Source organism: Leptopilina heterotoma, unplaced genomic scaffold (genome assembly GCF_015476425.1).
Source record: "Leptopilina heterotoma isolate Lh14 unplaced genomic scaffold, ASM1547642v1 Lhet_1, whole genome shotgun sequence".
NCBI classification, from domain to species: domain Eukaryota; kingdom Metazoa; phylum Arthropoda; class Insecta; order Hymenoptera; family Figitidae; genus Leptopilina; species Leptopilina heterotoma.
Genome location: NW_025110812.1, coordinates 1,422,534 through 1,448,007, shown reverse-complemented (window position 1 = coordinate 1,448,007; position 25,474 = coordinate 1,422,534). Strand labels below are relative to the sequence as shown.

The window sequence follows — 25,474 nt, the reverse complement described above, 5'->3', positions numbered from 1 at the left end:
TGCTGAACAAACTTAATCCGCAGACGTTAGCCACACGAGAGTTGTGTTGAGGTGCAATAGGAAGAAAGTCGTCGTCTTGATTAAAATCGAAGGTGACTCCAACAAGGGGATTTTCGCCTTGTCACCATAAAGGCAGTCGACGAAGGTGGTCAGGTGCATTAGACTTTTGGTCCTTTCTGGGATTTAGGGAACGTTCCACATCCACAAGGCTAAAACTTCTGACAACTTTTGAAATGCCAACGCCAAATTCGCTGGACAGGACCAATTGTGTATTTTAGCTGCGGTACACAGTGAGACAATAGATAAAATTATAGACAAAAGTATATTACTATGTCAATTTTAATTGCGAATAAATGAAATCAATAGAGTGATTTTTATATTTCACTTCACTTCACTCACTATTGATTTTTACTTCACTCTTCATTCACTTTCACTTCACTATTACTTTACTTTCAATTTTCATTCACTTCACTTTCATTTTATTCACAATTCATTTTCACTTCACTCTAAGATCAAATCACTTCACTTTACTCTAAATTTACTTTCCTTCACTTTTACGTCACTCTCAGTTTACTCCCACTTTTTTCTCAAGTCGCTTTCAATTAACCCTCACTTCACATTCAATTCACTTTCACTTTACTTTCACTTCTCTCTCAATTCACTTTCACTTTACTTTCACTTCTCTCTTAATTTACTTTCACTTCACTATTACTTCACTTTTACTTCACTATTACTACTCTTTCACTTCACTCCACAATCAATTCACTTTAATTTAATTCTCTGTTCACTCTCACCTCACTTTCAATTGGCCTCTATTTCATTCTCACTTCACTTTGAACTCACATTAACTACATTCTGAATTAACTTTCACTTTACTTCCACTTACTATATTTTCGCTTTTCTTTCATTTCACTCTCACTTTATTCTCAATTCACTTTCATTTCACTCTTAGTTTACTTTCATTTCACTCTCAATTCATTTTCAATTCATTTTCACTTACACTTTACCCTCACTTCAATCTTAAATCACACTAACCATTTTCTCAATTAACGTTCACTTTACTTTCACTTCATTATCAATTTACTTTCACTTCACTCTTACTCCACTTTCGCATCACTCTTAATTCATTCTCACTTTATTTTCAATTCATTTTCACTTTACTCTTATTTTACTTTCATTTCACTCTCAATTTAATCTCACTTTACTTTCATCTCACTCCCAATTAACTTTCACCTCATTTTCAAAGAATTCTTACTTTACTTTCCCTCCACTCTAAATTCAATCTCACTTTATTCTCAATTCACTTTCACTTCACTTTACTCTCACTTTAATTTCAATTTATTTTATTTTCCCTAGTTTATTTTTCCCAATTCACTGTCATTTCACTTTATTTTCGCTACACCCTCAATTCACCATCACTTCACATTAGTTTCACTTCACTTTTCATTTATTTTTACTTAACTCTTTATTCACTTTCACTTCACTCTGAATTAACTTTCACTTTACTTTCACTTTACTCTTTTCTCACTTGATTTTACTGAAGGTGTTCACTTTTGCTTCACTTTCACTTTATTTTAGCTTCCCTTCCAATTCATTTCACTTCAGTTACTTTACTTTCAAATTATTCTCAATTCACTTTCACTTACAATTCACTTTACTTTCAGTTTTACTCCCACTTCGCACTCTATTCACATTCACTTCAATCTCACTACACTCTTTATTCACTTTCACTTAACTCTTTCTTCAGTTTCATTTAACTCTAAATATTTACTGTTACTTCACTTTACTCTTTTTTCAATTTCAATTCACTTTATTTTCACTACACTCTAAATTCACGATCACTTCACTTTATTTTCACTTTACTTTTCATTTACTCTCACTTTTCTCTTTATTCACTTTCACTTCACTCTCACTTCACTCTTTCCTCACTTCATTTTACTCAAAATATTCACTTTTACTTCACTTTCACGTTACTCTAGCTTTCCTTTCAATTCACTTTCACTTCATTGTTACTTTACCTTCACTTTACACTTAATTCACTCTCACTTTACTCTCAATTTGTTTTTACTTCACTCGCAATTCACATTCAATTCACTTCATTCTTAATCCACTTTCACTTTACTTACACTTCACTCTCAATGCACCGTCACTTTAATGTCAATTCACTTTTATTTTCATTTTATTCTCAATTCACTTTCGCTTCACGTAATAAGTAACGTAAGAGTGAAGTGTAAATGAAGTGAATATATAGTGAAAAAAGTGGATGTTACTTGTCTTTCACTATACTTTAATCAACTTTTACCCCACTTTCACTTCACTTGACTGACGTTCTACTTTCATTTACTTCAGTTTTCTTCAATTTCACCAACTTTCACTTTAAGCAAATTCATCTTCACTTCACTGTCATACTAAAGTGAAGTTATTTTTGTTCAATTTATTTTTATTTAACTTGACTTTACTTTACTTTCATTTCACTTTCACTCCACTTTCACTGTCACTTTATTTCCACTTCACTTTCACTTTTCTGTAACTGTTACTTTATTTTAGTTAAATTTAACTTGATTTTTCTTTCATTTCACTTTCACTGTCAGTTTATTTTCACTTTACTTTATTTTCACTTCACTTTCACTTTTCTGTCACTGTTTCTCTATTTTAGTTGAATTTAACTTTATTTAACTTAACTTTACTTTCATTTCACTTTCACTGTCAGTTTATTTTCACTTCACTTTCACTTTTCTGTCACTGTTCTACTTTATTTTAGTTGAATTTAACTTGACTTTTCTTTCATTTCACTTTCACTGTCAGTTTATTTTCACTTTACTTTATTTTCACTTTACTTTCACTTTTCTGTCACTGTTACTCTATTTTAGTTGAATTTAACTTTATTTAACTTAACTTTACTTTCATTTCACTTTCACTGTCACTTTATTTTCACTTTACTTTCACTTTTCTGTTACTGTTACTTTATTTTAGTTGAATTTAACTTTATTTAACTTGACTTCACTTTACTTTTATTTTACTTTCACTGACAGTTTATTTTTACTTTACTTTCACTTTTCTGTGACTGTTACTTTATTTTTGTTGAATTTAACTTTATTTTACATTTCCAATTTTCTCAAAATTTAAAAGGTGAGTAATTTTATGAAAATTTTGAAGATAACTTAAATTCAAGAAAAATTAGGCGACAGTGTAAGTGAGAGTAAAGTGAAAGTGAAGTGAAAGTAAAATGAGAGTGAAGTGAAAGTAAAGTGAGAGTGAAGTAAAAGTAATGTGAGAGTGAAGTAAAAGTGTAATGAAAGTGAAGTGAAATGAGTAAAATAGAGAGTGAAGTGAGTAAAGTTAGAGTGAAAGTGAAGTGAAGTTACAGAATCGTTATCTCAAACAAGAGAGATTTCTTTCGTCACGAAAATCAATTGTGAAAATTATTTTTGTCCACCCTTTAAAATCACCCTTCTCCTGAAAAGTGATTGGAGATTATCACATACATATATATGAATGATGCATTTCAAGATAATTTCTCCGCTTGGAACTCCATTTCCGCAGTATCTGCATCCCGCATGATTTGCAGGATCATGATATGAATTTCGCTCCCCAACCCCTTTCCCCTATTACTATTATTATTATTATCATTATTGTTTTTATTTCTCGTTGCTTAATTTCCTTTTTGGCTAAATTGCATCTAATAGACAACACGAGCAAAAAAAAAAAAAAGAAAAAAATTTGTCTGCTTATGTGTTTGTACATATATACATATACATATATATGAAAGCAACAGGGAGAAAGCTTTACAAAATTCAAAAACGAAAGAAAAGGAAGCGAGAGCAGCAGAGTGATGTAGCGGCAGCGTACGAACGCACACGCGCCATCCAGTTGAATATAGCTTTGTGCGATGGGTCGATAACGCGCAACTCTCTCGCTCATCGCAGTCAGCGATGCCACGCTGTGGCCCCCCTAAGCCGAGCTTTCCTCCTCATTCCGCCGTAAGCCCGCACTCTGGCACATCCACCAGCCACCAGGAACCGCAGCCACCTGCATCATTATCATCATCATCATTATCATCATTACCACCACCACCACTCACAATCATCAGTTTTATCATCACTATCAAGTTTTCTTCAGCATCAAAAAAATCAGGAAACAACCACGATTTTAGTAAAAAAAAAAGCTCCAAACCTGCAATATGAATCAGTGCTCAAAGAAACAGTGTTGCATTATCGGCCCAAACAGGAACTGAAAGTATGCGCGGCCCTCGCGTGACGGGAAGTCATCCTGTCGCGTGCCGCGACCCAAGGCGGAAGTGCGACTAACAGGTTGTTGATTCCTCACAAAAACCGGAAGTCAAAATACTTCCATTATCTCAACAAAAAATATTCAGTGCTTTGATAACAATAACAAGTGTTGATAACCATCAATTTTACAATCCAAATGTGTCACAATAATCAATTAAGAAACATTTTTCAAAAACCCTCCCAAACTCAACATTCGAAGATCATCCGAAAAATTGATGATGATTATAAAAAAATGATTCTATTCTCGGTGGATTCGATGATGGATCGATGATGGATCGATGATGGATCGATGATGGATCGATGATGAATCGATGATGGATCGATGATGAAGAAAAAGAAATCAAGAAGCGGCAAAAATCGGTTAACTATCGCGTAGTGGTGCTAAAAAAACGAATTAAATGTCGACGTTTAAAATGCGTCGGACGTCTCGCGACGGTAAATTGTCAAATTGTGTGTGTGTGTTTTATTTTCTTTTAGCAAAAATTAATAAAAAGTTTTGAGGTGAATTATATTATTACCCCAAATTTTTGAAAAAAAAAGAGGAACAGAATAAAAAAAAATAGTGGTGTGAAAAAAGAAGAATTTTACTACAAAAAAAGTGTCTCAAGAGTCTCGACATATCCATGTTTACGTATATTATATATATATATATATAGGGTGAAGTGTTCACTGACGCGAGTGTGAATTTGTTGTTGATGTTGTATTATATATAGTTGGCGTGTTCTTTCGCGCAGTGTCGTTGTGCTATACCACTGGAAAACATTAGTGTCCCACAGGAAAATGAAGAGATCCTCTTCCTTCTTCATCTCAAGGTAGGAAAAATGCATTTGTCAAAAAAGTTATAAAATATACACATGAAAAATATACATTGATATTTTAGCTCTCAAGTCTCGGGAATTTTTCTTTACAAATACAGATAGGATACAATTTCAAAAATTGACCTTTGGACTAAAGAATAAGAGACATTAAAAAATAAGACATCTGGATTTTGTAGATTTGACCTGAGTTTTGATAAATTTAGCAGAAACTACGATTATGTTATTCTTGATGCGAAAGAATTTAGGGGAATAGAGTTTTAATGCTGTTTTAGGGAATAGTTTTAAAATTAGAACATTAGAAGCAGACGAAAATGATGACAGTTTAGATTTAAATCTAAACTGTCATCAATAGACAGGGTTCAATTAGTAGATACAATTTCCAGACCAGTTTCATGGGAACAAAATTGATTCAAAGGAAATGGGAAGCATCTTAATGATCAACTTCAAGATAAGAGGCAACGTTATAGAAAGATAGAAATTAAAACTAAATAAGATAAGGTTCTTGATGAAAAATATCCGGATTATGATGCAAAAGGTACAGATTAAGATGCGAAAGGTAAAGATTAAGATGCACAAGGTAAAGATTATGAAGCAAAGGATAAAAATCATTTTTAGCAAATGATAAAGTTTATGTGATAAAAGATGTGAATTGTTGGACGAAAGGTGTAAAGATGCAGAAGTTGGATAAACAAGATTAGAAGATGTATAAACAAGATAAGAAGATGCATAAACAAGACAGGAAGATGCAAAAGATTAAGACTGAAGGCGAAGATTCTTAGAAACAAGATTAAAACTGCAGTGCATTGGATTAAGATTGTGATGCACAAAGTAAATATAAAGATAAACATAAACATACTAGTACAGGTAATAATTGAGATAATTTTAGTAATCAAGGTGAAGGTAATATGTACTAGTAAACGTAAAAGAAATGATAAAAGGAAAAGTAATAATAAAGATAGGGTAGTAATAATAATAATAAACGGAAAGATAAAGTTTATGAGGCACAAGAGAAAAATTGTGATGAACAAGATTTGAATTGTACTGCAAAGGATTAGGATTAAAAATACAACAGATTAAAATTATGATGCAGAAGATAAAGATTATAATGGAACTGATAAAAATTATGATGCAAAAGATAAAGATTATAATGCAACTGATGAAGATCGTAATTCAACTGATAAAAATTATGAAACAGAAGATAAAGATTATGCTACAAAAGATAAAGATTATGCTACAAAAAAATAAAGTTTGAGGATTATAATGCAACAAATAAAAATTATGATTCAAAACATAAAGATTGTAATGCAAAAGATAAAGATTATAATGCAAAAGATGAAGATTATAATGCAACAGATAAAACTAATGATGCAGACTTAGAATTTATGGTAAACGACAACAAAAATTTTGTTGCAGATGGCTAAAATTATGATAAACAAGATTAAAAGAGGCAGAAGATGAAGATGACGATGCACAAGATAAAGCTTATGATGCGAAAAGTAAATATTATGATAAACATGGCACGGAATTAACTTTAGTTTCAAAGTAAACATTATCGTAATCATAAGAATTATAACCATCAAAAAGGTAGAAAGTAAGTTCCGGATTATGATAAAGATGAAAATAAAGATTGTCATACACATGATGAAGAATCAGCTCCAGATCATAACAAACATTATGCTATTAAAAAATATTATGATTATGATAATGAAGCAGATAAAGAATAAGCTTTGGATTATGATGAAGAAGCTAAAGAATAAGCTGCAGGTTATGATGAAGAAAATAAAGGGTAAGATGCATATTTTGATAAACAAAATAGAAGCTCAAGATTGTGAAGAATAAGCTCCAGATCATAACAAACATTATGTTGTTCAAAAATATTAGGATTATGATAATGAAGCAGAGAAATAATAAGCTTTGGATTATGATAAAGAAGATGAAGAGTAAGCTGCAGGTTATGATGAAGAAAATAAAGTTCCAGATTATGATTATGATACAAAGATAAAGAATAACCTACAAATTGTTACAAACAAAATAGAGGAGGAGCTTTTATTTATGAACAACAAAATAAAGAACATGCTCCAGATTAGGATGAACAACATAAAAGATAAGATGCAGATTATGATAAAAAAAATAAAGAATAATCTTCAGATTATAATAAACAAAGTAGAGTTTGTGAAATACATTAGGTAAGGATTATGATAAACAAAATCAAAAGGATGGTTACAATTTTGCTCAACAGGATGAAGAATATGGCACAAAAGATCAAAATTATAAGGAAAAGGAAAAAAATTATGAGGGATATGATACAGATTTTGCAGCAAAAGATAAAGATTATTATCCGTAAGAAGAATTTACAAACAAGTTTCAAGATATAGTCAAGTTAAAGTTCACATGGTACAAGAGAAGGTTTATGAAGTAGTACAAGATAAAGATTATGAAGTATACAATGCGTAAAGATTATGTTAACCAGTATAAGAATTATGATAAGCATTACGAGGCACAACGTAAAGATTATGGTAAACAAGATCAGAATTTAAGATGTGCACGATAAAGATTACAATGCTAAAGATAAAACTGATGAGAAACAAGGTATAAAATAAATTGCACATGGTAAAAATTGTGAGAAGATGAATTTAGTAAGCCTAAGATGAAGATTTGGATATAAAGAAGATAATTTGGATGAAAAAAGCAAAAAAAAAATCCAACAAACAATTCCGAATAACTTTTAAATAAATATAATACAACTACTTTTGGTATTTAGTGAACGAAAATAAACCCAATAATGAGAAGGAAACGAGTCTAAAAATAGATGGAAGAATGATGTCTGTTATTTTTAGGTCTAAGACCTTAATATACCTAACCTTGGGGGTACGGGAAAGGGTCTTCTCGTCGACTCCCTCCCACTATCTTTAAAAATCGTTGCACATGTAATGACACTTCTAGTTTATCCTGACGTCTTCATTTGAACCCTAAAATATCCCGCCAATGATGATTTACCACATCATTAGGAGAATTCCACTAAAGTACACATAGACTGACCTTGACCGCATTAAGGAATCCGATAAGTTGTCGCATTTAATTCATCTGAGTGACATGCTATGTCATATTCTAAAACAGTAATTCCATTAGTATTATTATCATAATCATTATCATTATCAGTATCGGAAATTTTACCCTCTTTTAGAAAGGGTATTAAAAAATGGTTTAAAAAAGGGGGTGAAATTTAACTCACAATTTTGTCCTCGTTTTTGTTTGTACTTCTCGCTTCTGATAATAAATAAGACAAATTTTTAGTTGAACCAAAATTTTAATCAAATTTGGTAAACTGTATACAGCAAAGGATTTTGGTTGATTTAACAACAAACATTTTGTCGTTTCGATCAACATTTCTTTTATTAATTTCTGAAGTAATAATGTTTTTTGAGCATAGAAGGAAGAAGGAGGGCAAAAAAGAATTGTTTTTTTTTGTAGAAATAATAAATTAATATTTTGAATATGGGAGAGATGTTGAATAAATTTGTTTTTACTTGTTCCTTTTTTCATTTATGAAACTTGTTATCCAGAATTTTGCAGAGAAATGTTTGGTGTATACTAAACGCATACTGTATTCCCTGAATGAAACGTAAACTTTCTATACTGCTGTTTCGAACATTTTACGAAACGAGCAGTTTACTGTCAAAAGGAAATTGCAATTTTCAGAAACTGTTGATTCAAAAGAATCAATTTACAAAGTTATGGCTCCTAAATTCCAAAAGTAGGGTATGTTTGCAAAATTGGACGCTATCAATTGTCTGGGAAATAAAATCTTCCTAAACATGTTGAAGAAAAATTTTTCTTTCTTCTTCTTCTTCTTCTTCTTCTTCTTCTTTATTTTCTACTTTACTTTTTTATTATTTTTTCTTCTTATTATTTTTCTTCTCTTTTTTATTTTTCTTCTTTTTATTATTTTTCTTCTTTTTATATTTATAGTTTTTCTTCTTTTTCTTTTTTTTTCTTTTTTTTTGTACTGCTTTTTTTATTTTTCTTCAACTCCTTTTTTATTTTTCTTTCACTGATTTTATAGTTTAGTTTCTAATCATGTGAATTTCGTTACTCTTTTTTTTTGTTCAAGAAAAAAAGTACTTTCCGTAAAAGTATAAGTAAAATTTTTCTTTCTCTGTTATATAGTTTTTCTTTTTAACAAGAACGAAAATAGTGAAACGAAATTCTTTTTTTTTCCTTTTAAGAGCTTGCGTTACTTCTTCTTTTTTTTATCGCTGTTAGAATAGACATTTAATGGGGTCCACATGGGTATATTTTGTTTGTACAAGTATCTGCCTTCGACTCTAAGTTGTTTATACATTCTCATCGGCTGATGAATTCGCGGAGATTTCCGACGCGAACTCTCTCGCGTATTTTTTTGAAACTATTCCAAATTGTCGAAGGCTGTGATGGTCGCAATGCGATTTTCGAAATGTGACGACGAAAATTCATCTTTTTAATTTTTGACCTCAATTTTTCAGCTTTTGTGCGTTTTCTGACCATATCTTCTAAGTTACTGTTTTTATTTGAGCTAAAAATTTTAGTAGCATTGTGATTTTTGACTGCAGTTGCAAAAATTAATTTTTTTCTTAACTACCCAACCGTGGTCAAATAAAAATTTAAAAAAACGCAAATCGTAACGAAAACCTTTTGGGAATACCCGTTTTGCGAATTAACACCAACAATCATATTATTCTCTTGTTTACCTACCCAACACTGGAAGAATGTAAAAACCAAGAAGACGCAAATTATTTAAAAAAAAAAAAAAATTCCCCGTAGTTTTTAAATTAAGAAACAAACTGTGTAGTGAGAATAGAAAATAAAAACAGGCGAAAACTAAATGACAAAAATTCAGAAATCCGCATGTTTTTTTTTAAATTAACTGGTAAAAATATTTTTATTTCCTTAATTAACTACTTATAACACTGCGGAGAAATAGAAAATTGAAAAAGGCGCAATGATTTTTTTTGAAATTATTTTATCTTCTGGAAATAATTTTACAAAATTATCTTTTGCCTATCAATAAAAATACTTTTAGGTCAAAATTTGTAATTCTTAATTTTACTTTGAATTAAAATTAACAATTTTTAACATTATTTTTGTTTATAATTAGAGTGCAAATTTCCATCTAAAATTTTGAGGTTATGATTTCTTAAATTAAACTTTTCGTCTTTTTCTAAAAATTGTGAAATTTGCCACTGTGTCACATTTAGCAATTTCAGGAAGAGGGGGTAAAATGTCTAATAAAAAATATAACAAAAGTATAACAAAATTACGAAATAACTTGATTATTGTTACTTGACCTGAATTTTGAGGTTATGTATTTTTGTTTACATTTCTTATAGCTCGTAGACCTAAATTTTTTAGGTTTATTTTTTAAAACATGACATAAATTTTTCAGTTTTGAAAATTTACCTTTAATTACTGATAGTTGACATAAATTTTGAGTTTATATTCGCCTCTAAAGTGTTTTAATTATTTTTTATTTATTTAAAGTTTATTAGATTAAAAATAGACTAAAAATAGATTAAAAATAGATTCGTTGTGGATTTGAGCAAAAGTGGCGCCTCTACTGACGTAGAATGATATCATACGTTTTTCTGTCCTTGTTCAACGCATGTGTTACCAAGGAAACATAAGAAAAGTATAGGGGAAAAAGAAAGACGTATTTTAACCGCACAAATGTACAAATCTTTTTATAATTAACGCCTGTGGTCGTTTTTCAAACGAATTTCTCTCTCTTTTTCTATTTCTTTTTTCTTTCTTTACTTCTTTCTTGATGTCCTTTTTTTCTCCCCCGAGAAAGTGCAATTTTCGCAAGCAACGCCGCAATCGCCCTTGGGCGTCGTCGTCATAGTTGCGCGCGATCGAGTCATTATTATTATTTCGCACGGGACTCCATTCGCAAGCACTGCGGGTACATTACTCGTCCTGTAAAAGTAGTTTCCATCTATTATTCGTAGTCACGAGCAAATGCGGGAGAAGGGGGAGGGGGGGGGGTATAAGGAAAGAAGGTCTGCGAAAAAAAATCAAAAAAAAGTGCACAAGGGATGAAATAAAAATGCGATAGAGACACTGGTAAGAAGAGACCAAAAAAAAAAAGGCATCGTTGTCGCATCGACCCAAGTTTCGCCTGGTAGTGGTTAACTCGACGGGACAAATTTATGAAAATTTCATGGAAAGTTTCTCTCATGTTGCGACGACTTATCCTGGGGATTCGCGACTCTATCTCTCTCTCTCTCTCTCTCTCTCTGTATTCAGCGTCAAAACTAACTTGGCTTGGCACCGCTTGCCGACGTCTCTCCATCGAGCATGAATGTGTAATGAGATGTGTATTTGCCAGCGAAAGTAAATGAATTTCTGGGTTACTTTTCTCTCCATCTCTCTCTATACGTTTCCTCCCATCTACTCGGTTCACGCCACCTTCCACATTGTACCAAATAAAAATATTTTTGTATCACAAAAATTAAGTGGCTAAAAAAGACATTTTTTAGCCCAAGTAATTTTTCTGATACAAGAATAAAAAAAAAAATATTTCAAAATTTCTCACACAAGAATATCTGATGACTTTTGCCAATAATGATCATCGCCAATGGCAATTTGTTGATTTCTAATTAATTTACCTTCGTTTTTTTTTTAATTACAACATTTACAACCAAGTTTTCTTTTCTTTAACCATAAATTATGAAAATAATGAATTTTATTTTAATTTTTTCTTTCTATATCAGTTTTTAGGGCTTGTTTTAATTTTCTCATTTCAAATTACCCGCCAAAGACAATAACTGAGGTCAAATGCGGCGTGACCTTCGTTTAATGGCGCTCCATACGCCGCATAGTCTCTTGTCCGCGCGCAAGTAGTTCATATCGAATCAGTTTCTCGTCGTGAGCGCGTCGACCTATTTATAATCAAGAAAAGGGGAAAATTAAAAACAGAAAAAAAATTTCTATAGTTTAGAAGAAATTACTTCTTTTGATAATAAAAATACACCCGTACAATTAAATATTAAATTTAAAAGCAAAAAATCTAGATAAGAAAAACTTAAAAATATCAATCGAATAAAATTTAAAAACAAAAAAAAAACCTAAGTTATAAAATTAAAAAAAAATACATTCTTGCAATTTAATATTAAATTTAAAAACAAAAAGGGAAAAAAACCTAGTTGAGAAAAATTTATTTTTGTTGTATATAAAAATATAACGTCGCGCAATTAAATATTAAATTAAAATGAAAAGTTAAAAGGCAGATAGAATAGAAAAAAATAATTGCAATTTAAATAAACATTGTCTATTTAAATGAAAAACATCTCCTTTGTGTATATTTCAGTATAAAAATTAAAATTTTTTAAATTGTTTTTCCGTATCTAAAAATGTAAAGTATGCATTTTCCGCTAAATACTTAACAATCACTTTATTTTCATAAATTAAAAAATCTGCTTTGATTGTACGGAAATAAAGCTTTTAGCTTACAAAATTACACTCGGTTTTCTCTTTTAATTAGTAATTATTGTTATTATTATTATCCTATTCTAAAATGCATTTCAGTGAAAAATTCATTTCGTTATTTTGAATTTAAATTTTTTCATAAATAATTCTAAATATTAAAGGAAGAATCTTGCTGTCAGTAGAACAAAAATTAAACTTTAGTTTTTTCGAATTTTTTTTAATAAAAATACCACTTTCTTTTTAAATAGAAATTGCAATTTAAACTTGTTAGAAAAGTTTTCTTTTTTAACATTTAAAACGATTAAAAATTATATTTGAAACAAGAAAAAGAAAAAATTCCATTTTTAATGAATTATTGAAAATCTGACATTGTCAAAATTGAAAAATGCAAACAGTAGGTATAAAATTTTTTTTTGAACTTTCGCTTTCAACAAAATTAAGTAAAAATTATATCCAAAATTGTCAAAATTAGAATAAAGGCACAAATGCTATTAGGAAAAAATGCTGGGAATTCCCGCTTTTTAATAAAGTTAGCAAAAAAAAAAATTTTGTATTCAATAACTATCCAACCCTGGCTAATAGAAAATGAAAACATGTGCAAAATTTAAAAAAAAATTTGGGAATCCCCTTTCTACTAAATTAAAATAATTTAGAAATTCCCAGTTTAGTAAATTAACTAAAAGTAACATTAGCATTAATTTCATTAATCAATTGTGTTGAATTTAAAAAATAAAAAAGCATGAATTATTTGGAAAAACACTTGGGAATCCCCCTTATTTTTAATTAATAATCTGTGAAAAATTTTCTCTTTATGAAAAGCAAACTAAATTTATATCAAAATCAAAATATTACAAATTATAAATAAATAAATTTAATAAAATTGGAATTTCCAATTTTTTCAAATAAAAATTCGACTGTGGTGAAATTAGAAAATGAAAAAGGTGAAAAGTGAATGTAAAAATTTCGAAAAAGTCCGTTTTTTAAAATTAGGCAAAAATATTTTCTTACCCTTAATTACCCAACCCTGGTCATACAAAAATTTAAAAAGACCAAATACTAATGAAAATTTTTTGGGAATACCCGTTTTGCGAATCAAGTAGCAAGGATATTATCTCTCACTTACCTATCCAACCCTGCAAGATTATAATACACCAAAAGACGAAATTTATTTATTTAGGTACCTATTTTTATTAAAATTATAAAAAAATTGTTGTTCCTCGTATTTTTTAATTAAAAAACCAAATGTAGTGAATTTAGAAAAAAAAAGTTGAAATACAAAATGATAAAAATTTGAAAATCCCCGGTTTATGTAAATCAACTGCCAACAGTTTAAAATTTTTTTTTTTTTATTCTTCACTATCCAACCCTGGCTAAATAGAAAATAAAAAAAGGCACAAATATGAAGAAAATTTTGGAAATCTCCATTTCTGTGAATGAAGTTAGCAAAAATATTTTTTCCCTTAACTACCCAACCCTGGTCAAATGAAAATATTAAATAGACGCATTTCTAAAGAAAAACATTTGGGAATCCCCAATTTATGAAATCAATTAACAAAAATATTTGGTTTCCCTTAACTATCCAACCCTGGTGAAATAAAAAAATGAAAAAAACGTAAATTCTAAAATAATAAATTTGGGAATCCCCTTTTTATCAAAACTATTATTAAAAACCAGATTATTACAAAATAGAAAATCTAAAAACAGGATAATTACAAAAAAAATCTGTGAATCCCCGTATTTTAAAATTAATATTAAAATCGAATATTATTCTATAAAGAAGAAAAATAAATAATTATTTTTCTTCTTTTTTATTTAGGTATATTTTGTTTCTTCGAAATAGTTTAAGAAATAAGAAATGATTTTTTAATCAGATAGTTGAATTAACGTTAATTTTTATTATTTACGATCTCGAATTTTTTCTCGGAAAAAAAGTAAAATATTGTTGTGTATGAGGAAAAAGAGTAAAATATCACGTTCAGATAGAATTTTAAATTAGGAATAAAATCTTGTCAAGTTATTCTAATTTTAGAATTTCGTTTTTTGATTTTTATATATATATATATATATATATATATATATATATATATATATATATATATATATATATATATATATATATATATATATATATATATATATATATATATATATATATATATATATATACATATATAGCTCTAGGGGTGTATTAGAATTTCAATATATAAGAAGAACCTTTTGACGCGCCCATTTGAGAAAATGGAAACTTTGAAGAGTTTCAAGCGAATGACGGTTCAGTGGCCACTTTGATATTTGAAACGGGAAACTTCAGTTGAAAATGCTGCTGCGTGAAATATGCCGGTTACTTTGACACTGACTCGCACTTTTTCCTGAAAAATTCTCCTCACCTCCAAACAGACAATGTGAAATGTGTGTTTAATAATTACACAAAAGCGAACAACAAAGAACAGCGTAAATTATATTATTTCACAGAAAAAGAAATCTCAAGTTTCATAATTTTTTCTATTTTTATTTTTTACTTCGCTTTACTTTAGATCAGTTTTCCATATAAAAAATTATTTGAAAAAAAGGAATTCAAAAAAAAACGGTTTGTCTATTTTTTTATAAGAAGAATTAATTTACGTGAGAAAGAAAAGGACAAACGATATGTCTATCCTTTTCTTTCTCATGGAAATATTACGATTTGCCTTAATATTTTTAATGAAAAATGACCAATGACTTAAAAATTATTCGTGACCGTGAATTTTAATTTCTTGAAAAAATTTACCAGAATTGTTAATAAAGTATTAATAAACATTAGGAAAATTGTTATTAAAATATAAATTAAAATACAAATAACAATAAAAGTAAATAAAACTACATGAAAAAAAAAAATATTTCTATTTTTTTCGATGAAAGCACTGGTTACCAACTTAATGAACTTGAATTGAAAAATTTTAAAATTAACGTAATAAAAATACAAACAATTGTTCACTAGGTATAATAAAAGAATATTTTTTTTACAATTATTCCACAAAAAATTCAATTTTTTTTATTTGAATATTTTTTGCAAAATTATATATTTTTGTTATAGAAAAAGAGTCAATAGTGTGGAAAAAAGTTATGAATTTCATATAAACATTTGTTTGTGAAAGCAAGATTGTTTTGTTTTGTAGCAGTAAAAATATTTATTTATTTATTTTTTTTTTGAAATTAACCAATGCAGGGTAAAAAATACAGGCAAAAGAAGAAAAAATGAATGCAATAGCAACATAAAAAAACGACGAGCTTTTTTTTTTTTTGAAAAAGGTAATTTCTAGAAAGTGCACTGACCGGGAAAAATGAGTTGATTTGGTCAGGCAAAAGAACAAGAGAGCGAAGGTAAGGGAGAAGCGGTCATTGCCAGTCCTTTTTTTTACGCAACTTTACACGGATGGGATATTTTCAGTAATAACGTCACGTACATATGCCCTTCTGGTCGATGGATCCAGCCTATACCAAGGCGCCGCAGGCGATTTGTGCTTTTAATTTACGTCACGAGCCCCCAGTTTCTCTCTATACGTGATCTCTTCCCTTTTCTGCCTCTCTTTTTTTCTTAAATAACCTACATTTCAATTCTACGGACGCAGTATTAAGACGAATAGAAAATAGTTTCTTAAAATCTCTTCTCGTGGGAAATTTGCAATTTTTTTATGATAAAAATAAAAACTGTTGACAGAACTTAATGTATTTAATTGTCACAATTTGAAATTAGTATTCATAGCTACCCATCTCTGTTATTTTCGGAGATTTAGTGGAGATTTTGTGGCAAAATTTATTATTTCTAACTACCGAACCCTGGGAAGTTGATTTTTTTTTGTCAATAATGAAAAAAACTTGAAAAAATTACGTAAAAATAATTATTATTTTTAGTTACCCATCCCTGGTGAGTTTGGAACTAGAGACTATAGCGCCTTATTTTTCGTAACGACCCAACTCTGTTGCTCTTTAGGGGAATTTTCTTTTTTTAACTACCAAAACCTGACAAGTTTGCAAACAGTCCATTCACTTAGATTCCCAACCCTGGTTGCAAATTGGCATTAAGAAGTTTCTTAACTACCCAACTTTGATCGAGTTTATGGAAAAACAACTGACAAAAATACTATTTTTCCCTGTAACTACCCAACTCTGATAAAATAGGGAAAAAAAGTAGACATTTCTTTCCAACTGTGAAAAGGATAATTTGGGAAAACCCCTTTTCAACTTGGTTTCAAAAAAGAACCAAAAAAGGCGCTAATTTTTAAAAGAAAAACATTTGTGAATCTCCGTTTGATGAAATCAAGTGGAAAAAATATTTTCTTTCCCTTAATTACCCAACCCTGGTTCAAGAACATAAAAATATGCGTGAAATGTGAAAAAAAATGTTGAAAATCCCCGTTTGATGAAATCAAGTGCAAAAAATATTTTCTTTTCCTTAATTACCCAACCCTGGTTAAAGAAAATAAACATTGTAAAAAAATCTTTAAAAAAATGTTGGGAACCCCCGTTTGATGAAATCAACTGTAAAAAAAGTTTCTTCTCTTAATTACCCAACCCTGGTTAAAGAAAATAAATATTGTAAAATATTAAAAAAAATGTTGGGAACCCCCGTTTAATGAAATCAACTGAAAAAAAAGTTTCTTTCCCTTAGTTACCTAGCCCTGGTTAAAGAAAATAAAAATATGTGTAAAATATGGAAAAAAATGTTGGGAATCCCCGTTTGATAAAAAAAAATAAAAAAAAAAATGGAAAAAAGCTGCAAAAAATAGTTTCTTCCCCTTAATTACCCAACCCTGGTTAAAGAAAAAAAATATGAGTTGTATGTTGGGAACCTCCATTTGATAAATAAAATAAATAAATAAATTGAAATTAAAAAACATAGATAAATTAAAAATAAAAATTGATAAAATTTCTTTTAAATACAACTGACAGTAATATTTTTTTCTCTTACTCAACTCTGAAAAATATTAAAAGCATAAAAACGCAATTTAAACTAAAAGTGGAATTCCCGGTTTTACCACCAAAAAATTAACTATTGTAAATTGAGAAAACAAAAAATCGACTGATAAAAATGTTTAATAAATAAATAAAATACCTTTTGAAAAATCAACTGACAAAAATATTTTTTCCCCTCACTGCCCAACCCTGGTTAAACAGAAAATTAAACACAGCGCAAAGAAATAAAAATAATAGGATCTGTGTTATTTAAAACACGATTCTGGTAAAATCAGGAAACTAGAAAAAAATTAGGAATCCCCGTTTTTCTAGAAAAAATCCAAATCTTCAAAAATTAGACAAAAAAAGGTGAAAACTAATAAAAAGAATGGTGAATCCCCGTTTTATGAAATCAACTGCCAATATTTTTTTTCTTAACTATTCAACCCTGGACAAATAAATAAAATACGCCATAAATTCTGAAAGAAAAAATAAATTTGAGAATTCCCTTTTTATCAAATCAACAAACAAAAGGATGTTTTTTCCAAAACTACTCAACCCTGGCTAATTTGAAAAATTGTAAAGTCGCAAAGTATAGAAAAAATTGGGATTCCCCGTTTTTGCAAAAATTAACCAACAAATAAAAATTCCACTGTAGTAAAATTATGAACTCAAAATAAAGCGTAAAGTAAATTGAAAACAAATAAAAAATTTCAGTTTTATGAACCCTATAGAAATAGAAAATCGAAAATGACTTAATTCGATAAAAAAAAATTTGGGAATCCCCTGTTTATGAAATTATTATTGAAAACTAGATGACTGAAAAATAGAAAATCTATTAAAGCGCCAATTATAAAAAAAAATCTGTGAATCCCCGTTTATTGAAATTTTGAAATTAATATTAAACATTAAAAAATGCAAATTAAATGTTTATTTCAATTCTCCGACTTATATTATTAATAGAAAAATTAATGAAACAAAAATTTTTTAATGTGTAAATTAATTTAGGAATTTATAAATAAAATTTAATAAAATTTAATAAATAATACAAATTCTAATAAAAGATATAAATAAAATTTGCAAATAATTAAAAGGAAAAAAAGTTTCTTTAAAAAAATTTGTAAAACCAGAAAGAAAATAAAAATGAAATAAAAAGAATAAAATAAAGTATAAGTATAAATTTAAGAAATAAAAAAAGGAAATAGAAAAGAAGTTCTGTTTAAACATTTATTTATTTCTCGAAACAAAATTTTCTCTTTGTTAAACGTATTCTACTTATTTCGAAGAGCTTAACCTTAAGTGTATACTTCTAAACGTGTTAATGAACAAAAAGAAATGAAAAAGAAATTACGACAAAAAAGAAGAGAATAAAAAAAGATAAAGAATGAAAGGAAACATAAAAAATGTATAAACAAACGAAAGAAGTAAAGAATAAATTCGCAATTAAATTGGAAATGAGCTGGCAAGATTTTCTTTTTATAATCTATAAATATAGTTCGTAATTTTTTATTCTCTTTTTTTCACTTTTTGTATTTTAATTTATGTTTCTAAATTTCTTTCTACTTTAATTTTTTCAATTCTTCCAAAATATTAATTTTTAATATTATATTTAATTTTTCTTTTTAAAATTTTTTTAAAATTTTTTCATAAGTTTTTACAATTTTTTTATTATTTTTTTCAAAATTAGTGTTAATTTTTACGTTTTTCAAGAATTAAAAAAGAAATTTATATTGAAAAATGAGATAAAATTGGGGAAATCGTAGAAAGAAATGGAATTTTTTTTCAAAATAAGAAAAATAGGAAATAAATTTAAAATTGAGATTTTGGGGTTAGTTAAAATGTAAACCAAAGCTAATTAAAGTTTATCCTCTCTTTGGATTGTATCTGCGAAGACAAATGTTAAAGCTAAGTGAATCAGCTTTTGGTGAACGTTTGCCAGTTCTCAATAATTTACTGCCTCTCATGAGCCAGAAATCTGCATTGTTAAACAGAATTAGAAGATTTTGTTGTTTCGCGTGAATATATATATATTTAATTATATATATATAAACGTCGCGAACGAGACAATAATCCAAAAAGATGTTTACACAATCGAAAACTCAGTGCAATTATATAAACTTTGTGCCATAAATTATCGCAAATGGATTTCAAGCGAAAATTCATCAACCGAAAAAATTCTTTCGACTTTATCTTTAAATATATAAACTAATTATAAGAAAAAATTCCTTATACAAATTTTTCTCATTCTTTCTCAATAAAAATTTTTTTCATTCGACTTTTTCTATTTTTAGTTTTCAAAAGTTCAGAACTGAAAAAGAATTTGAAAAAAAAATTTTCTATTTTAACGAATAAAATAATTTGAAAGTGAAATTTGAAAATGTATGAAAAAAATTTATAGAACAAAAAAAGAAAAAGTTTTGTTTAAAGAAAAAAAAGAGAAAAATCGAACGAAAAAATGGAAAAATATTTGAAAAACTCGGGAAACTGGATTAAAGAACATTAAAAAAGATTAAGGAAAGAAAAGAAAATATAAAAGAAGGAAAAAATTGTAGGGAAGAAAATCAAGAAACAAAATTCTTGAGAAACGAGTAAAACGACAAAAAAAGGAAAAGAAACGAAATAGTAAAAATATCTCCTAAAGACAGAGATTTTCTTTAATTTCTTTCCCCCCCTTGAAAAAAAGTTTCTATGAAAAATGTTCCCATTATCATAAACTACTTTCAACGGGATCTAAAATTATCCCTCGGTTAAATTTTTTTTTTTTTTTTTTTTTTGCTTTTTTTCTTTTCTCTCTCTCTCTCACTCACTGAGAGAACAATCTTGGCAACACTCCAAAGAAACTTCAAGGTCGCTTTGCTAGCTCATTTCAAAAGCGAAAAATTCAAAAAAAAAACTTGTATAGAATTTGACGAAAAATAGAAAATAAAATACCATTTTTTTTTCGTCGAGTGAAGAAGACGAAAAAAAAGAGGGAGCGAACAAAAAAAGCTCAATTTGCTTTCGATGATGTTAAGTCGTACTCAAAACCTCCGACTATTTTGCAAATTTCAATTTTCACTTTAGCTTGAAGATGTATGGGGAAACTTGATACAGTTATTGCCATACTGTCAAAAAATGTTCTTATTGAATCGTGAGGAATGAAATTGCGCTTCAATTTATTATTCTTGTTGCCTCCCATTTGCTTCGATTTTTGCTGATTGTTGGTTGGTGTTTTTCTATTGTAAGTTTGCAATGCCTCGAAAGATTGTGGCTCGGTATTCTTCAACTCCTCGTTGATGTCTTGTTGAATTCTGTTTTCGAAAAAAATTACAAATAATTTTTATTAATTAAAATTAATTTTAAGAAAAAGTTAAAAAAAACATTTTCATCTTTAATTTTCAAAAAAAATTCAATTATTTATAAAAAATTTAAGTAAAATTTCTACGCAAACATTTTATTATTTTCATAAATAATAATAATTTCACGGGAAAATTCAATTATTTTCATAGAATGACTAAAAAAATTCTATTATTTACAAAAATTTTATTAAAATCCTTCGCAAGAATTCAATTATTTTCATAAATAATAAAATTCTTTAGAGCAATTCAATTATTTTCAATACAAGTTTAATAAAATTTCTCGAAAGAATACAATTATTTTTAAAAATATTAATTAAATTAAAATAAATAAAAAAATAAAAGTAAACTAATAAAATTTATTAGTTTATTTTAATTTTATTAGTTTATTTTTTCATTTATTTAAAAAACTGAAAATAAATAAAAATACCTATCAACGACGTCAGTGACAATTTCGGAAAAGTCTCCTTCTTGATTATTGAATTCTAAGCAAATGGTCGCTTCGTCAGATTCTTCATCATCGTTTCCGTCCTGATTTCTTGACTCAAACAATACTGGCAATTCAATAATGCTGGCATCACCAGCAGCCATTGACATTAAATCAGCTTCAGTAATTGCTGCGAGTTTGGATCGAGAACGTAGGTTACGTTTGTCCTCGCCCTTTGGAGAACTGCATGTGCTGCTCGCGCAACTGTTTTCGGTGGAGGGCCTGCAAATCGATAGAATTTTAAGTTTTATATTTTATACCAAAAAAAATTCGTATCATCATTTTCTTTCCACTTTTAACGTTACTAAATTTTTAATACAAACAAATTTTTCTTTATTTTGTTCAATTTTTTTGTCTATTCTTTATTCATTTGTATTTATTATTATTATTATTATTATTATTATTATTATTATTATTATTATTATTATTATTATTATTATTATTATTATTATTTCAGAATTTAATTATTAATTATTCATTAAAAAAATGAAAGTTTCAAATTTCTTAACAGGAATCTTAATTATGAATTCGAAAAAATTGATAAAGAAGGAGAATCGTGATTCCCCGTTTTGTCAAATCAAGTAGTAAAGAAAATTATCTTTCCCCTAACTACCCAGCTCTGGCTAAATGGAATATTAATAACCAAAAAATTTTGGGATTCCCTGCTTTAGCAAAAATATTTTTTTTTAACTACCCAACACTGACATGCAAATTAAAACATTGAAAAATGCGGGAAAATTTGGAAAATTTGCGGGAATCCCTGTTTTAGAAAAAAAAATATATTTTTTCAACTTCAAAAATCTGGAAATTATTAAAACTCAAAAATCGCAAACTGCTCTGTAAATATTTGGGAATCCCATTTTTTCTACCAAATAGAAAGATGAAGAAAAATAATATTGTTTATAAAATTAATGAAATCAAACAAAATAAAATCTAGAATGTAGAATAAATAAAAAAATAAATCAAAATAAATTGAAATAGGAAAATAAAATATAAAATAAACAATAAAATAGGAAGTAAAAAATATGAAATATAAAAAATCAAATAAAATAAAAAGTAAAAAATAAAATCAAAAATAAAATCAAAAGAAAATAAAATTAAAAATAAAATATGAAACAAAAAATAAATTTTTGACTAAAAATTAATTATTTCAGAACAATAATGAAATATTTATTAAATAAATAAAAAATAAATGAAAATAAAATAAATGAAATAATTAAATAAATAAATGAATGAAATATCTATTAGTTTTCTAAAACTAAAATACTTTTTAATTTATTTAATTTCTTTAAATGAAATTATTTCCATATTCAACTTAGTATTTAATTTTTAAACATAAAATTTCAAATTACTGTAAAAGTATAAATTTAATTAAATTTCGTTAACTATGTAATAAAGTTTGCATATATGTCATTGGTGTGCAAGAGCATTTCTCGTGAAAGAAATAAAAAAAAAAAACCCTGAACAGGTGGAAATTCATTCTCGTAAAAATCAGGAGAGCGAGGAAAAAAAATCGAAAGACGATCCACCGCATACTCCTTCAAACTAATTTTCCACTAAAGTTCCAAATCGTTAAATTTCCCCCTCAACTTTATTCGAAATGTTTATTTCTTCACTGTCTTTTTTTTTCTCGAATCAAAAAAATTTCATTTTATCAAGAAAAAGCAAAAATAATAAATTTGTATATTTAAATAAAAATTAATTTTCCGTAAATTTAAAAAATTTTTGTTTTGAATTTGAATTACAAAAATTATTTTTTTCTTTCTTTTTTTGTAATTTTTGAAAAATTGTGTACAATTGAAAAACTATGTAAATTAAAAAAAAAAAATTTCCTTTCTGTTATATTTTTTGTAAAAATTTAAATTCTGGATAGAAAAAAAAAATATTTATTGGAAATATTTACTCACGTAATTACACTGGATTTATCGATGGAACTCGATCTTAAGGACCTGCGGCGCAATTCCGCTGTTTTTAATTGATCATTTGTTGATTCAACACTGGAGCTTCGTAATGATTTTCTTCTATTTAGATCTGTCTTTGGTTTTCCCTCGTCTTCTTGAATTTTTGACCACGTTTTTCTCGCTGCATCAACTGAAAAAAAATTTTTATTTCAAAAAATATTTAATAAAAATTTATTTCAAAAAAAGTATTATTTATTAAAAAATATTTAAACATTAATAATTGAAAATTTTTTTATTCCTTCAAAAATTATTCTTTATATCCAGAATATTAATAAAAATAGAGAGAATTTTTTTTATAAGAAAAAATTGTTTTTAATATAATAAAATTTCCGAATTTAAATAAATAGAAAATTATTTGGTATTTTAATAATATCGATATTTATTAAATTAAAAGCAACGCGAATAATTACATTATTCCATTACATTTTTACATTATTTTACATTATTATTTAATGAAATTTTTCCCGAAGTGAAATATTTTATCAAAAAAAAAAAAAAACATTTTCTTTTTAATGAAATTTCACAATAAATTATTCGTTATAAATGAATGTAATTTTTAATTAACAAAAATTCGAATAATTTTTCTCCCTTTGCTTTAATTATTACATCATAATTGACATCTATTATTTCGTATTTTTCGAAACGAAACTAATTTTCCACTTTAAATATTTTTCAAGCTTTTTAATATGCCGTAATTTCATTCTTTGTTTTCAAAGTAAAAAAAAAATTTTTTTTTTCTTTTTCTCCTAAATATGAAAACAAAAACCCTTCAATCTCTGAAAGTTGATGAGCGTAAAATTTGGCCATTCTATGGTCCAAATACGTTTAGTTATGTTTGGATTACTTTTCCCCCTCCATTTTTTTTTTTTTTTTTTGCTTTTTCTGTTTTTCTTTTTTGATTCCCATCGTCTCTACAACAACCAGACTGAATTTTTTTTTTTGTATACGATTTTTTCTAGAGATAAAAAAAATATGAATGGCAAGCTTGCAGACGTTCTGCTGATGCTTTCCGGAGTAAAGTAAATTCAATGATGAACGATACGTAACAGTGGGAATGGAAAAAAAAATTTTTTTTTTCTCTTTCTCGAAATAAAAAAGTCAAGGATTATTCCATAGAAAGGAGAATAAACGGAGAGCGCACAGCAAAGATAACATAAAAAAAAAATATTTTCTTTTATGTTTATGTTCCTAGATGGAGTTTATTTCAAATGAGAATATTAAGCACGAAGAGCGGAAATCAAAATAATTCGAAATGTGCTTAAAAATAAAATGTTTTTTTAAAAAAAATATTCTAAAACTAGAATTTTAATATTTAATTAATTTTTTTTTCAACCCAGAAAATAAAATGGAATAATTCATAAAGAAATTTTGCGAAATGAAAGGAAAAATTTTTTTTAACCTAAAATTATTAAATATGAAATATTTTTTACGGTAGAAAAATATTTGACAAAGATATTTCATTTCAGTTGAAAAAAATTACGCAAAAAATTTATTTCAATTTATAAAAGTTTTATAAAAACGAATTCAGAAAGATTTGTATAAAAAAAATTTTAATTTTATAAATATTAAAAAAAAAATTTTTTTATAAATTGATAAGAATAAAAATTATAAATTTTTAAATAATAAAAGAATAACATTTTTTAAAATTTATTGTAAAAAATTAAAGTTGGTAAATAATTATTTTTTAATTAAAAACAATTGATCGAACCAAAAAGGAAAAATCTTTTTCACGTTAAAATTACAAAAAAAAATTTTTTTTTCGTATTATATGTAAAAAAAACATTTTCAAAAATTTGAAATTAATTCAAATAAAGGGAGAAAGAAAAGAACAAATTTTTTTGTACCCTTAGCTTCGAAGTCGTCAGAAATTTTCTTTGAATTCCCTTTGAACAAATCGGCCAATTTTCGGTCATCGATGGAAATTTTCGCTGATCTTGGAGTTCGGGCCATTTTTCTCACAAAAAAAAAATTATTTTTCTCACAATTTCTATAAATATTTAAAGGAACGATGACAATTTGACGTTTCTACTTCGACTAATGATCATCGAATGACTGTCACTCATTAATTTATTCGTAACCATGGAAACAGTCAATTTCTTTTGTTTTCACTCGACAATTTTTTCCCTTTCGTTCTCAATTCAAAGAAAAGAGTAAATATTTTCTTTTCATTTATTTAAAATAAACACAA

At 27.3% G+C, this 25,474-nt stretch overlaps 2 protein-coding genes across 6 annotated transcripts in view; one reads left to right on the top strand and one right to left on the bottom strand.

The window, feature by feature from the left end:
• The window catches only part of LOC122512820, a 415,571-nt gene that overhangs the window by 107,435 nt on the left and 282,662 nt on the right, over positions 1-25,474 (top strand). For 2 of the 5 annotated variants that reach the window (XM_043628909.1, XM_043628934.1), the window contains exon 1: positions 3,739-5,101. The exons of the other annotated variants lie outside the window; for them this stretch is intronic. The gene's annotated coding sequence lies outside the window, so the exon portion shown is untranslated. Of the gene's footprint in view, positions 1-3,738; positions 5,102-25,474 lie in introns of those variants that run through there. 5 annotated transcript variants of the gene reach the window in all.
• On the bottom strand, positions 20,149-25,408 carry LOC122512860. The gene is made up of 4 exons (XM_043628965.1): positions 25,131-25,408; positions 23,233-23,416; positions 21,269-21,547; positions 20,149-20,793 (listed from the first exon to the last, which is right to left on the bottom strand). Exons 1-4 carry the CDS (start codon positions 25,234-25,236, stop codon positions 20,493-20,495), a joined length of 870 nt encoding a protein of 289 aa, XP_043484900.1. The 5' UTR covers positions 25,237-25,408; the 3' UTR covers positions 20,149-20,492.